Raw genomic sequence first — 13,825 nt, forward strand, 5'->3', positions numbered from 1 at the left:
AATACTCCAGAATTCCCTGGGATTTTTCCCTTTAGCGGCATGTGTTATTTTTAGTCAAAAGGAGCTCGTGACTTTGGCCTTGTCTATATGTATTTGTCTTTTGTACGCTTTCTTTGAGTTCTTAAGTTGTTCCCAGAGTAGCAGGTTGCCTAGGCGGACCTTCAGAAGTCTCGCAAGCTTCCTTTGAACTTTTTTGAGGAGTTGAGCTTGTTTTGAGAGGTGGGTCGGAGTGACTTGACGAGTTGGCCGTGATGGGTTGTGACGGGAATAATGGTCCAGTATTTTCACGTGGAAGTCCTTCCAGGTATCCATTATGCGTTCGTGGGTTTTAAGGTTCTCCAGCATCTGCAATTTTGCGGATAAAGATAAGCCTTCTATTGTGGCAGATGACCAGCGTAGTCTCTTCAAGCTCGTTGACTCTATTGGCCCCATTTGTGGTAGGGCAGGTTCGTGAACAGGCAAGGAGGACCTTGGGGTCAGGATTTGATACGAATGGTCACTGAAAGTGGTATATTTTATTTGAAATTGCTGTATCAATGGGATCAGGCATAGCGTGACTAGGGTGTAGTCTAGAATAGACTGTGAATTAGGGACGTGGAAGGTGTCGTTCAGGGGAGGGTCACCAGTGAGTCTCTCGTTTAATACCTATAGTTTGAGGTATTCCAGTGACGTCACCAACTGTGCTCCCTGTTGATCACGGTGAGTAAACGTCGATGACACCTGTGTCGGGACGTTCCAGTAGGAATTGTCGGCGCTTAGTATTTCTTCTTCCTCTTGAGCCTTGAATAGATTTGAGTTGAAGTCTCCTCTCAAAATGATGTCCCAACCAGGGTAGGTCTGGAGGTGGTACGTAAGGATGGCTGTTAGGCTTTTTAATGCAGCTCGTTTGCTGTAAGAGCCGGGGGTACATCATTAACCAATAACACCGGTGGCCTACTTTGGGAATTCCAGTTGCAGAGTTTGAGCACTTGGCAGTCTTTGTCTTCTTGTGGCAGCTCTTCTATGTCCATTTTCAGGGTTAGTGAGAGGCAGACTGCTAGACCCCCCCTTTCTTTCCCATGCTGCTTGTGCTTAACTGTGGATTTTTTTAAAGGACGTGAAACCCAATAGCGGAAAGACCTGTTGTGACCAGGTTTCCAGGAGTGCAATTAAATCCATGTTGTGCCAAGCTTTTGGTGGCGAGCCTGTTTTCAACAATGATTGGGCACCTGCTATGTTCCAGGATAGCAGCCTTAGGTGCTCCTGGTCTGGATGTGCCCGTGATGGTTGTGATTCTCATGCGAGGCGGGGGCATTAAGGGCTCCCGGCAGCCACTTCCAGCTGGCTTCGGCAACAGAGTTTGGGTTTGACATTAAATGTGAATTTCAAGTGAGGCTGGCAATTGTTGAGACAGTCAGTGAAAAGTTTCAGTGTACCTTCTGTGCCTACCCGATCAAAAAGATGTCATCTGTGTACCGTTTCCAACAGCGTATATTGCTGAAGAAAGGATTACGGTCCGTACTGATCAACATACACTCCAGGTGGCCAGCATCCAAATCATGGGCTACTAGTTACCCTTGATAATGCATCCTTGTTTACCAATATTCCCCAAAAAGACAGTATTGAAGCCCTGAATAGGATCCTTGGCCAGTGGTACATCTTTCCCATCCACTCACACGCACACCACGTTATTTAGCCGGGTGGCAACCCTTTGTCTGTCTTCACCACCACCATATTGACCACCTTCTTTCTAGTACTATTCCTGCATATTCTACCCAAAGTCACTAACAAATTACATTTAACACATTCTTCCCTTCTATGAAGATACTGTTAGATGAATCTACATGAAATTTAGATGCACATCTGAAACAAAAATTATCCATGTTATAAAATGTTCTCCTTGGAGGTGATGGTTTTGCTTCAACTTTACCAGATGTTTCCTCAATTCCGTTGTTTAATTCTATGGCATACTTTTTTTAATCTTATATGCTGTTTCTTCGACTGCTTTTTCTAATGATAGATTTTTACATGTATTCTATTATTTTAGCTCCTTGTCACCAGTGTGTATCCAGTTTGTAGCTGAGCATGTTACCTCTGGTATAATATGCTCTACTCTTAGTATGAAAATCATAATATTGGATTTGATGTAATTTGTGTAATTGAAACTATCCAGGAAGTTGATAAAGCTCTTCAAAAGGTGCTGCAGTACTAGAAATCAAGATATCTTCATTAGCATACAGTGAAACTGATACTGACTGGCAGCCTACCTTAAAAAGGTCACGATCTACGGTTCAAAGAACCTTATTCAAATTATTGATATACAAAACCAGTAAAATAAGCCTTGATATACAACCTTGCTTGACCTCCCTATTCAAGGCAAATTTTGAAGTACACTCACCTGAAGACCCATAATGAACAGTAGCAGTGAGATCAGAGTGAAGCTCACTAAGAAATCCCATAGTGGACCTGTCAACACCCATGGCCAGCATAATTTTCCACAATTTGGATCTGCTGACCCTATCAAAATCAGACGTTAGGTCCATGAAGCCTAGATGAAGTGTACCCACCTTAGAGATTTAAGCCTTGGTCCACCATACCCTTGCCAGCCTGAAAACCATATTGTACCTCCGACAGAATCTGCTGCTTGTTAGCCCACTTGGTTAACCTACCTAACAGATTTATCCCCATCACCTTTACAGTGGAAACAATCAGAGATGGGGCCACAACACAGAGGGTCATTTTTTTCACCCTCAGGAACAATGACAGAATTTGACCATGAGGACGGAAGTTGTTGTCTAATGGCTAGATTGATATAAAGAGTTACAAAGGGTGTTTAGTGAAAAAGAGGGGTCCTCCACCATGTAGTTGTCATGGAAAAAGTTGTTTTAGATAGCGATTGAGAAAAGAGCACAGAAAGCACTTCCTTCCTCATTAGCAACCAGCTCTAGCTGCCTCGTGGTCACCCCGCAGCCGCATTCCAATCGCGACTTTCTTGGGAACCCTAAATACGTGTCATAATACGTAAACCCTAGAGCAGGGTACCCAAAGGTCAACATTTGATTTAAAAGCAATGGGTGGTACAGCATCAGAGCTGGGGCTTTATTCTTTGGGAGATCAGTAATGGAAACCCTAACTTCTTCTCAATTGAGCACTAACAAAGACCAAAGAAAGGGACGTAGACTTATCCAGCTGCACATCTGTGCCGCCATCAGGGGCAGGGACATCCTAAATGGTAGCATAGCGCTTAAGCCATGACTATACAGAAATAACCTGAGAAATAACACTCCTCGAAGAACAAGTTAAAGGAGGACGATTAATTATTTCCCAGCATTTCAAACATTCTTTGGAATTACATGAGCTCACCAAATCTTCTCAGACTTTTTGCCTTAATATCAACTTCCTACTCCTAATGGCAGATTGATAATCGCAACAAGATTTGACTTTAGTTTTTTTTTTCTGGGCTTCTCCTTTAAGGCTTCCATGGGCTTTTTGTGAGTTAGTGAACAAGAATGGTCAAATCATCTAGGAGTTAGAAGACTAGTCCTACTGGTCATAATGATGGATTTCACCTCAGTGCAGATGGTAGTAATAGAGGTTGAAATCTACTGGTCTTCGTAAAAGCAAGTAGAAAAATCCTTGATAGAGTTGACTGGGAATAACTTTGTCCCAGCTAATTCCCCATCCCTGATCTTTAATAGAAACTGGCTCGCACAAATCGTGATTGAAGGGTACAGAATTATTTGCCCAGCTGAAAGTAGCATTAAGGGATTATGGTCGCTTCAAGAGTCCCAAAACACCTCAAAGTTCAATAAAGAAAGAGCCAATCCCAAGGAAACAAAAATAAAATAAATTACAGACAAATAGCTTCTCCTGAAGAAGGTGGGCCCACTCGGAGAAAGACACATGAATGAGCTAGGATCTTCAAGCAAGACCAGGTTGAAGTTGCTAAAAATTGATTTGAAAAGTTCACCATCGGCAGAGAGACTACAATGGTGCGCAACTGGGGGAGAGGAGACCACTTGCAATCATCCTGAATGGGACCGGGCTCACACTGGTGAGTGTTAAAATCACCCAGAAGCACTGTGGAAAGTAATGCTTATCCAACAAATCTCTTAGCTTGAGTGCATTGTCATCTGGGATAGGGACGGGTTTGCATTTATAAAACTAACAAGCAAATTATTTCCATAATACCGAAATGAGAAGCAAACAGCATGCAAATTCAGGGAACTAGTATCCATTTGCTTAGCATCGGAGGTCGGGCTTAGAGAAATAAAAACTAAGAGACCCTTTTTAGCTCTACCCGAGCCAAAACCTGTCACCTGGACTACAAAACCCTTGTAACCCTCCAGTAACAAACAGTTCGATGCCCCCCAAGTTTCATGTAAGAAAAACACTTTGTGCTTCCTCAGCAAAGAGACCCACCCAGCATTATTAGCATTTTGGGATACCCCAGCCTTATTCCAACTTAGAATAACCGGTTGACCTTAAGCAAACTTTTCCAGAATCCTGTCACTGTGGTGACACTGTTGTCAGAGGGCGTGCCACGGGAAAGTCATTCATTGTCATTGAGCCAACTCAAAGGGCCAAACCTATTTTGGGTAGAAACGCCTTGAGTAAGGTCTCTAACTGCAGCTCCAGCATGAGTAATTAAGGGTATTTGATGGCGCATTTTAGGAGCAGAGGATTTAATTGTAGGTCTATAAAAATAACACAAAGGGCGTGACGGCTTAGTGGCATGGGTCATACACGGATGTGAGAGCTCCATCAACAAATGGCCAGCAATACTAGGATTATTAAAGTTCACAACAATACAGCCCCGTCCATATTTTAGGGAGCCTGCCTAACCAGCTTACCTTTCGTGCCATAATAATAGAATTATACAAATGTAGATTTTTTTTTCTTAACTGCCCCTCTAACCAATGAATAACTTCGTTTTATTTTAACTGTGGGAAACCTTTGACTGGAGCTAATCAACTAGATGATCTGGGATGGTATGCTGATCACCGGTTTCTGATGATGTTAAGTCCCGGGACCGTACTGTTGAAATAATACCAGACAACAGAACCCCTAACGCAGGCGACTGAGTAGGTGGTAATGTCTCAGCTCGATCGACAAAGCAAACTTTCCCTTAGCCAACCAATCATTACAAGCTGGAAAATTGGATGGTAGTGCCTTTTGCAGTTCATTAAAGTGATTTACATGCATGTCACCCGCAAATTCCAGTGACACCACAACATTGCTATGGTGCCCCGACTTTTGCAACTTTCTTTCTTTTCCGAAGAGGCTGAGGGGTGGTGATGGTAGAGCAGAACCCTCTGCAGGTGGCTGGTGGCCTCAACCAAATGTACATTGCCCGCTGTGGGTGAACTGGAGACCTCACCTGTGGAAGGAACACCCCCTGCAGGTGAAGGCCTACAGCCGGGGATGCGATTGTTATGTATGGCAGCAGATGCGCCTAGACCTTCTTCTACTGAGATGATTTTGTTAGTTATTGCGTCAACAGCAGAAGTCCGAAACTGTTAGAATACTGGAACCCCTGCACTGTTGTTTTCGGTCACAAGGTGCGGGAGGTTGTTTAGGGTTTCCCTTGACACCAGCTAGTGCTGAAAACACATAGAGACTACGGAACTGCCCAGTTGCATCTGGAGTTCATGGTGAGCAACGAAGGCAAACGGGGGGAGTCGGTAATAAAAAGACAGTGAATGTTAGAAACAGAAATAGGTCAATTCTACATGGACTGTAATCAAAGTGCCTACGGGGGCAGGAATATAAGCCAAGGTTCAGGAGATCTTGTTCATCCATTGTCAGATTGATAATAGAGAGTTTATTCCCACCTATGGTCATGCCTCGACTTGCTCATCACCTTTATCTTCCTGTGAGGCGAGTTGTCTTTTTGTCTTCCAGCTGCTCCTTCTTCTCTTCCTCTGTTGGTGCCACTTTTGTTGTGTCTTCCCTCTTTTATGACTTTCCACTGTCCACCCCAGTCTGAGTACCTGTACTCGGCTAATGAAAGTTGCAGTTAGGGTTTCTTCTTCTAGGGGAGTACCAGCAGAATCTCCTGAGTCCGAGTGACCTTCTGAGCTGGACTCCACTGCCAGAAGCTCCTGTTGTCTTTGTGTCAGTGCCATTTTTTACCTCTCTCCTTACTTCATCGTATTGTGTTGCAAAGGTTAAGACTCTTCCTGGTCTGTACTCTTGCTTTTCCGGTTACAAATGGCTTCTTTTTTTAGCCTTCCCCCTTTCCTCCTATTTTGTCAGTCTAGCTGTCATCCCTTTTATGAAGTTAATCACTGGTTTGTCATTCTTATTCCCTTAAGACCAGCTCTTATTTTCAAACACAACAAATGCATCGGAGAACTCCAATAGACTGCAGACTTTCAAGTGTAACAAAGAAAACAACATGTTAGCAGGCCTTTTCCATCTATGGACAAATGATCAGGAACAAAATCCTCATATCCATCAGGACCGTCCCAGGGCTGGTCCAGTTTAGGACAGAGTTGAGGACTCACCTCTTTTAACAAACAAAGTGCTTGTCTTTGTCCCTGTACAGTGCTCTGCAGCCTTTAGGATAGGCTTGCACCATAGAAATCATATACACATATACATAAAGAAGCTGGCCCCGCCTACACTTACGTTTGAGTACATTTGACAAAACTCTAGTTAAAACGTTCGTGGAAGGGTTGAGGAGGCTTATTGCCACCTAGAGGACTCTGGCTCCCAGTTGAGATTTTAATGCATTCAGAATGTGATGGTGGTGGCGTGGTGTGTAAAATAACGACTAATTACCAATGAGATTAATTCAAGCATTCCATCCATCACTTTAAGTAAACTTTAATATGTCATCCTAAGTGGGAAGAGTGTGCTCAGATGTGGGTAAGGTGTACACTGTGTCACTGGAACCAAGCTATACCCAGCCGATGAGCCCTTAACAAGGGTGAAAACAGCATTGGATTGCCTGTTTTCGGTTCAGGGAAGACCTAGCTTGACAGTTCTGGCTGGACTGTTCCCATTGGAGCAAGGTCAGGACCGATTTGCATATAGCTTGTTTCAAACTGAGGTGGTATGGTGTGCGAAAGTAACGAAGGACTGGGATGTCCCCCCAAGTAATTACCAAGGGCTGAGATTAACTCAAGCAATTAATCCATCACTTTTTGCTCACCTTAGCACTAGGTTTGACACTCGCGCAGAGACCATCAAAATAAACCACAGGCTCGTTCCACAGGCAGAAAAGGTGCCAAATGGATTTACTAATCAACATACCTATAGTAGATACTTGTAAAGCAGCAACATGAGGTTCTGTGCATTCACTCATAAAGTAATTCTGGGTGGGCATCTATGCAAGGAAAGAAACCCAAATGTGCCTAATTGTTCTGAAACCATTAGTCACACACATACCTCTTTTTCCCTCCTCCCCAAATGTAAAGATTTTTCTAAGTTGTTGCACACCATGGTGCCACACCATGGTGCAAATGGAAAATATTACTTGTAATGTTGTATGGTCACATGCGCCACCTACTTGCTGTGTGGGTGGAAAGTATATAGGTTACTCATTTTCACTAAGCAGTTTATTTTCTATATTCCACATGTAAACAGATGTCTGTTTATGGAGAAAACATACAATAATTTAAGTTTGAGTCTGCGTGCTGAAGCATTCTGCATTTCAGCTACAGGATCACGGGTCATCCTCCAAATCGAAACTCAATGTTTGAACTAAACATGTTTTTTCAGAGCCCGGAATGTGACTGCAGGATAGTGCACCACATGTGATCTGCAGTACGACAAGCAGCAAACGATTGGTTACAGGTAGTAGGTTTCCCCTTCTTTCCTAGATATTAGTCCACCTTTCATGTATTATAGCAGTGTATTTGTTTCAAGAAATATTTCCTGTGTTGTTTTCACTCCACAGCACCACAGTCTCGGAGAGAAAGTCTGAATGGTAAAGAGATACAGCACGCTTCTGCTGGAAGGAAGAATTTTGCTCACAGAATGAATGAAAAGAAACACCAAAGGTCACACAAGAGTGAGAGTTCTAACAATGATGCACTTCTAGGGCCCAAAAGAAAACAGAGCGGCCCAGGAGCGTATCCGTGTGCTGAGTGTACGAAGACATTTACTGGAAAGACGCATCTTTTACAGCACGAAAAAACACACACTGGACTAAGACAGTGTCCCTACCCTGAGCAGGAAACCAGGTCTGCTGACGAGGCAACTCTTATACACCATGAAATAACTCACAAAGGAGTGAGGCCCTTTCACTGCAATATCTGTGAGAAAAGCTTTACTCAGAAGGGAAATCTTCAAAGACATCACAGAACACATACAGGAGAGAAACCTTATCAGTGCAGTCTCTGTTTTATGAGGTTTGCTTATAAGGAAAGCCTTGTATTCCATCACACTATACACACAAGGGTGAAGCCTTATCACTGCCCTGTGTGTGGCAAAGGCTTTGACTGCAAGGAACGCCTTGCAGGGCATCAAAGTACACACCCAGGAGAGAAGCCTTATCAATGCAGTGTGTGTGCAAAGAGGTTTAATCATAAGAAAACCCTTGCACACCATCAAATCACACACAGAAGACCTTTTCACTGCAGTGAGTGTCCCAAGAGCTTTGATTGTAAAGACCGACTTTTAGGACATCAGAGAATACACACAGGAAAACGCTATGTTGCTGCACAGGGTATGAAAAAAGGTTTAAAAAAAAGGCGGCTCCTCAGCAACATCAAGTAACACATAAAAGACAGAAGCCTTTCCAAAGCACTGCCAAAACAGCATCATTTACAAAAAGAAAGCTGATCTTTTACGTTATCTAAGAATGTATAGATGAAATTAGGCCAGCTACAGCATCTAAGGATCCATCAGGGCTGGGGTTCTCACTTTCTCAGAGTAGAGACTGTGCAGTCCCTCCGATGTGAGGCAATCAAGTGTGTAGATAGTACCTTCACTGTGTTTTTAGAGTAGTCCAAGTGTTACAAGTACAGTTTGCACCATTGATGTTTCCGAAGACAACTTATGGAGTTTAATAGAGTAATTGTTTTGGAAGCACATTTGTCGCTTGGTCTTTTGTATTCACTGAGCTTATTGTTTGGATTAATATAGACTGATTACTCTGGGCCCTATGCCATCAGTGAGTGCACAAGGCTTTCCTTCAAACCTTTATGTTGAAGCAATTGTTCTAGTGTATGGAGTCATGAAGCATACTGGTGAAGGTTGTCTCCTCTCCCATTCCCCCTCTGCCACCCCACAAAAAAGATCCAGCCATATTAATCTGTGGCCTTGAAGCATGGAACCTACAGATACCCGGTATTAGGCCTTGTGTGAGGCTGCTCTGGAGTCACGCAGACACCAGTGTCCAACTCACCACCCACAGCTGGGCATGTGTGGGGAGGGTGCTGTTGCTTGTAGCAAGACCTGGATCTGAAGCTGTAGTGGATCCTATTAGTTTTTATCAGGAATCAGGAGTTCAGTTTATCCTTTAGGCTTGCAGGTCTGTGCCCCATCACCTAGTGACTTTTAACCTACGTGGGCTGCTCTGTTTAAGCACCTTTATTTAATTATTTCTTCAAACATGGGTGCCATGTTTATAGTTAGGACGATGTTTATATTATACATTATCAGTGCTACTTCGTAAAGACATCCTTATCAGTGTCAGAAGAAGTTATGTAGGTATTCACATTAGGTACTTTCCTACTTATGTGCGACAGTCACCAGAATGTGCTTTTCAAGGAATTGTTTATAGAATTGCCATCCAAGTATTCCTTCTTATCTGTTGTTTGAGAACACACCTGCGTCAGGGGTCCCACCAGGTCTGTATAAATACATCTCACACAGACAAGGCCATCAGAGGGATTCCTACCGATGCCATCAACGCTATCTATGCTACACGTTGCTTTGATGCAGACCCAGCCTTCGTGTCCTCACGGAGTCTGATCTAGAAACCTCATTCCAAGGTAATGAGGGTTGGGGGCGCTTTCCATGGACATGGCAGTGGCAGTTTAGGTTTATCATACCTAGCTCTCTTGTAGGTTAGGGGTTAGGTTTTCCATGCTAGGGTACTAGGCCTATTTCACAACTATTCATACTTCATGTAATTGCAAGATGGTGGGGATTTTGTGTTTATGACTCTCGTTTTTACCATTCTGTTCCTTGCGTTGTTTATTATCCTAATTATTGCAGCTCATGCACTCTATAGCAGTTCGCAGTATTGTTGAAATAAAACCTATTGTAAACTTCACTGCATCTCCTTTATTGCCTGTGTATGAATGAGACTTATTGCTCATGCCAGAAAACGGTAATCTCCGTTTAACCACAACCTCCCTGACATGTCGTCTTATTGAGTTCAAGCGTAAAGGTTGGTACAAATCACCTTTTACTGTTGTGTTTGGTGAGGTAATGCTTGTGAGCTGGGAGGGTTGGGACGACAGTTGTGACTTGTTGTAGGATAGGCATAGTCGCCTACAAACAAAAAAGTGCTGTCGACCTTAAATCAACAGTCTTGCCTAGAGCAAGAGTAAAACTACGACACAGCGAAGTCAAAGAAAAAGGATGTAAGAGTAACAGGAAAAAACACGTAAAATGTGGCCACTGGAATGAGTCATAAGGAAGCAGCCCCCTGAGTGAAACAAAAGAAACAAATAACGGGGGAAGAGCACACGCTTCTTGTGTGTAGGACAGAGGCCGTAGCCTAGGACATGTCACCAGTTTCCTTGTCTAGCTAGTCACTGGCGTCACTCAGTCCACTCTATAGAAACAATGTAGTTTTAAGATGGCAAACTTGAACTGGGTGCCCACACAGAATACCATAGACATAGGCCTGATCTTGGTATGTATCTGCTTAGGTTGCAATTATCACGCAGAAACCTAGGTGGAAACAGATACAGAGTAAGGGAAGAAGCTCAGATACCAACCTCCAGCCAAGGGCTAAGATACCAAGCTACAGACTGGTTACAATATGGTCCGAGCTATAGGTTCTAAAGGCCTTCTGGCAGCACAGATCGAGGCAACATGCTAAAATAAAAATAGAGAACTAGGTGAACAGTAAACCACAAAGCCCCTTTATTTCCTTTAGGGTGCCATTCTGATTTTCTGAAATACATGAAGTAGTTCTCCACAAAACCATGCTTGGTGTCCTTCATAGCCCAACAGGAGTTCTAAGTTGCAATAAGATTCATAATTAGTAGGTAAAGCAGCGCTCTGTATGTACAAACATTTTCTGTGTTTGGGTCTACAGGACTGAAGTGTAGACATGAGTGACACATATAGGGGGTGATTCTAACCCTGAAGGGTGGCGGAGGCCGCCCGCCAGAGTTCCCCCCTCCAAAATACCGCTCCGCGGTCGAAAGACCGCTGACGGTATTTTGGGATTTGCCCTGGGCTGGCGGGCGACCGCCAAAAGGCCGCTCGCCAGCCCAGGGCAAATCAACCTTCCCACTAGGACGCCGGCTCAGAATTGAGCCGGCGGAGTGGGAAGGTGCGACGGGTGCAGTTGCACCCGTCGCATATTTCAGTGTCTGCAATGCAGACACTGAAATACTTTGTGGGGCCCTCTTACGGGGGCCCCTGCAGTGCCCATGCCATTGGCATGGGCACTGCAGGGGCCCAGCGGCACCCCCTACCGCCATCCTGTTCATGGCGGGTTTCCCGCCATGAACAGGATGGCGGTAGGGGGTGTCTGAATCCTCATGGCGGCGGAGCGCGCTCCGCCGCCATGGAGGATTCAATGGGGCAGCGGTAAACCGGCGGGAGACCGCTGGTTTACCCTTTCTGACCGCGGCTGAACCGCCGCGGTCAGAATGCCCTGCGTTGCACCCCCGGTCTGTCGGCGGTGCTACCGCCGACCCTGGCCCCGGCGGTCCATGACCGCCGGGGTCAGAATGACCCCCATAGTCTCCTCCTATGTTAAGGACACCCCTCGCCATAAGGTTTGTGTTACTGGTGCTCTAAAGTTTACTGCTAAAGTGATATGTTGTGCTGTTACAGATCAAATTGAAACCGACAATGAACTAGGGAATAACTTTTACTATTCAAGTGCCTGGCAAACCCAAATCAGTGAAGGAGCTTCTAGCTGAACTGAAGGAGGAAACCAATCAATCATTGGTAAAATATTTTGTGTGTGTCATCCAAGATTACTAAAAGACCTGGGCACGGAGAGTCTGGCATCCTGAACTTTTGAGCATGAACATCTCTCATCCAGACAGGCTGACTTTTTGGGAGGATCTTCTGTTGCAGCACCAGAGAAGGATCCCGCACCCAAACCTGTGAACCCTCCACCTTCATGTGTGAAGATTGAATGGCAACAGTTGACAGCTTTCGATCTTCCTCCTGAAGCTTGTGATGTTATTCTGGCAGCCAGTTGTCCCTCCACTAAAACTGTATACACCTTTCAGTGGGATAAGTTCATAGCGTGGTGATCATCCAGACATATTGACACTCTTTCTGCACCTGGAGGTCAAATGCAAGCCCATTGGTGCCCTTCCACACCTGGACCACACTCAGTGCCACGAAGGTACACCGCCACTAACCTGTGATCCCTGGATGTGTTGTTTGAACAAGTGGGTACAGACACCCCCAGTGACACTTCATCTGTTGCTTCAGGGTAGACCTGCGCCCCTACTGTGCCTACAGCCTTCCATTGCAGTGGTTTGAAAGGAGGGATGAGGCGCAGTGATGAGTAGGGCCTGTGTGCGTTGAACAGGTCACCACGGAAACAGCTGCCGCGCTGCAGCGTGGAATTTGCTTGCTGCATTAGCTGAAAGAGGCCCCCAGCGGTTCAGGCTGTGCCATGACGTGGACATTTTGTTCCAGGAGTAGTTCCCGGGTTAGTACTACTAGGTTGGCCTCTTCATCCGATATAATTGGTATTTGTTGATTCTTCTGGGTTTTCATGGTGCGTTCCCTGTCTGATGTAGGTGTTTTCATAAAATATGCTTATGGAGATGGGGCTGGGGCTAAGGCAGTCCCAGGGTCATTTAACTTTTGAATAGAGTTGGCAGGTCTTCTTACGGCTGAGCTCTTAGAGGGACTTCTATTAGGCCCAACTCTCTTTTTGATCCTTGCGTTGCCTGTCTCAGACTGCTCAGACTGTACAGGTTGTACACCAAGTATGGTAGCTTGTAGTGTAGCTTCCATCTGACTTGAAGGTGCCTGCATGCCTTACATTGAGTATTTGGCTCTTCTCTGGGCCCTCTGAGTGTTGGGTGTTGCACCGGTGGTAGTTAGCATTGAGTTAGGTACCATTGACTGTGGGAGGGGAGACTACGGTGCCTCACTTCCTCCACTCTTTTCCTCACTTGGGCCTTAGCTTTGCCCCGGAACTGAGGTGAAGAGCCGGGTTGAGGAAAATCCACACAGTTCCCTTTTACTCAGGCCGCTCCCTGCAGTGTACTGAGTGTTGCTTATGATGTGCTCCCCCATGGCAAATAACCTGACGTTCGTCTCTCTGGGGTAGAGGTGGTAGTTGCAGGGATGCAATGGCTCCGGTGGAGCAAAGGGAGTACTCTGTATGAGGTTTCAGGGGAGCAAATATAGCGTCCCTTAGGTGCTTCTGGGGTGGGTAGTCTGTGCTGGCTGACAGGTCGGCCAAGGCAGGGGAGCAGACCCGGGCCTCAAGCTGCACCCAAACCTAGTTGGGCCACCTCCATGAGCCGGGGCTGTACCCGTGCTCCAGCATCTAAACCTTCTGCTACCGCTCCATGGGCCTTCTTCCCTCATGTGGTCCGTACTGAGGTCCTGATCCTGGTGTTGCTTTGTCCCGCAATGTGTTTTAGCACCACACTGCTCCACTCTGGGCTCTGTGCCTAGCCCTGACCCCACAATTGATGTAACAGGGATGGTGTCCGGTGCGGTGGGA

At 45.3% G+C, this 13,825-nt stretch overlaps 1 protein-coding gene across 1 annotated transcript in view; it reads left to right on the forward strand.

Moving 5' to 3' along the window:
- Positions 1–10,210, forward strand: part of LOC138288379 (zinc finger protein 773-like) — a 46,939-nt gene extending 36,729 nt beyond the window's left edge. The window contains exon 3 of the mRNA XM_069229950.1: positions 7,886–10,210. Coding sequence (XP_069086051.1) covers positions 7,886–8,706 — 821 coding nt within the window. The 3' untranslated portion in view covers positions 8,707–10,210. The remainder of the gene's footprint in view (positions 1–7,885) is intronic.
- Positions 10,211–13,825: the final 3,615 nt, after the last annotated feature.

The sequence above is a fragment of the Pleurodeles waltl genome, chromosome 4_1, assembly GCF_031143425.1.
Source record: "Pleurodeles waltl isolate 20211129_DDA chromosome 4_1, aPleWal1.hap1.20221129, whole genome shotgun sequence".
Classification (NCBI taxonomy): domain Eukaryota; kingdom Metazoa; phylum Chordata; class Amphibia; order Caudata; family Salamandridae; genus Pleurodeles; species Pleurodeles waltl.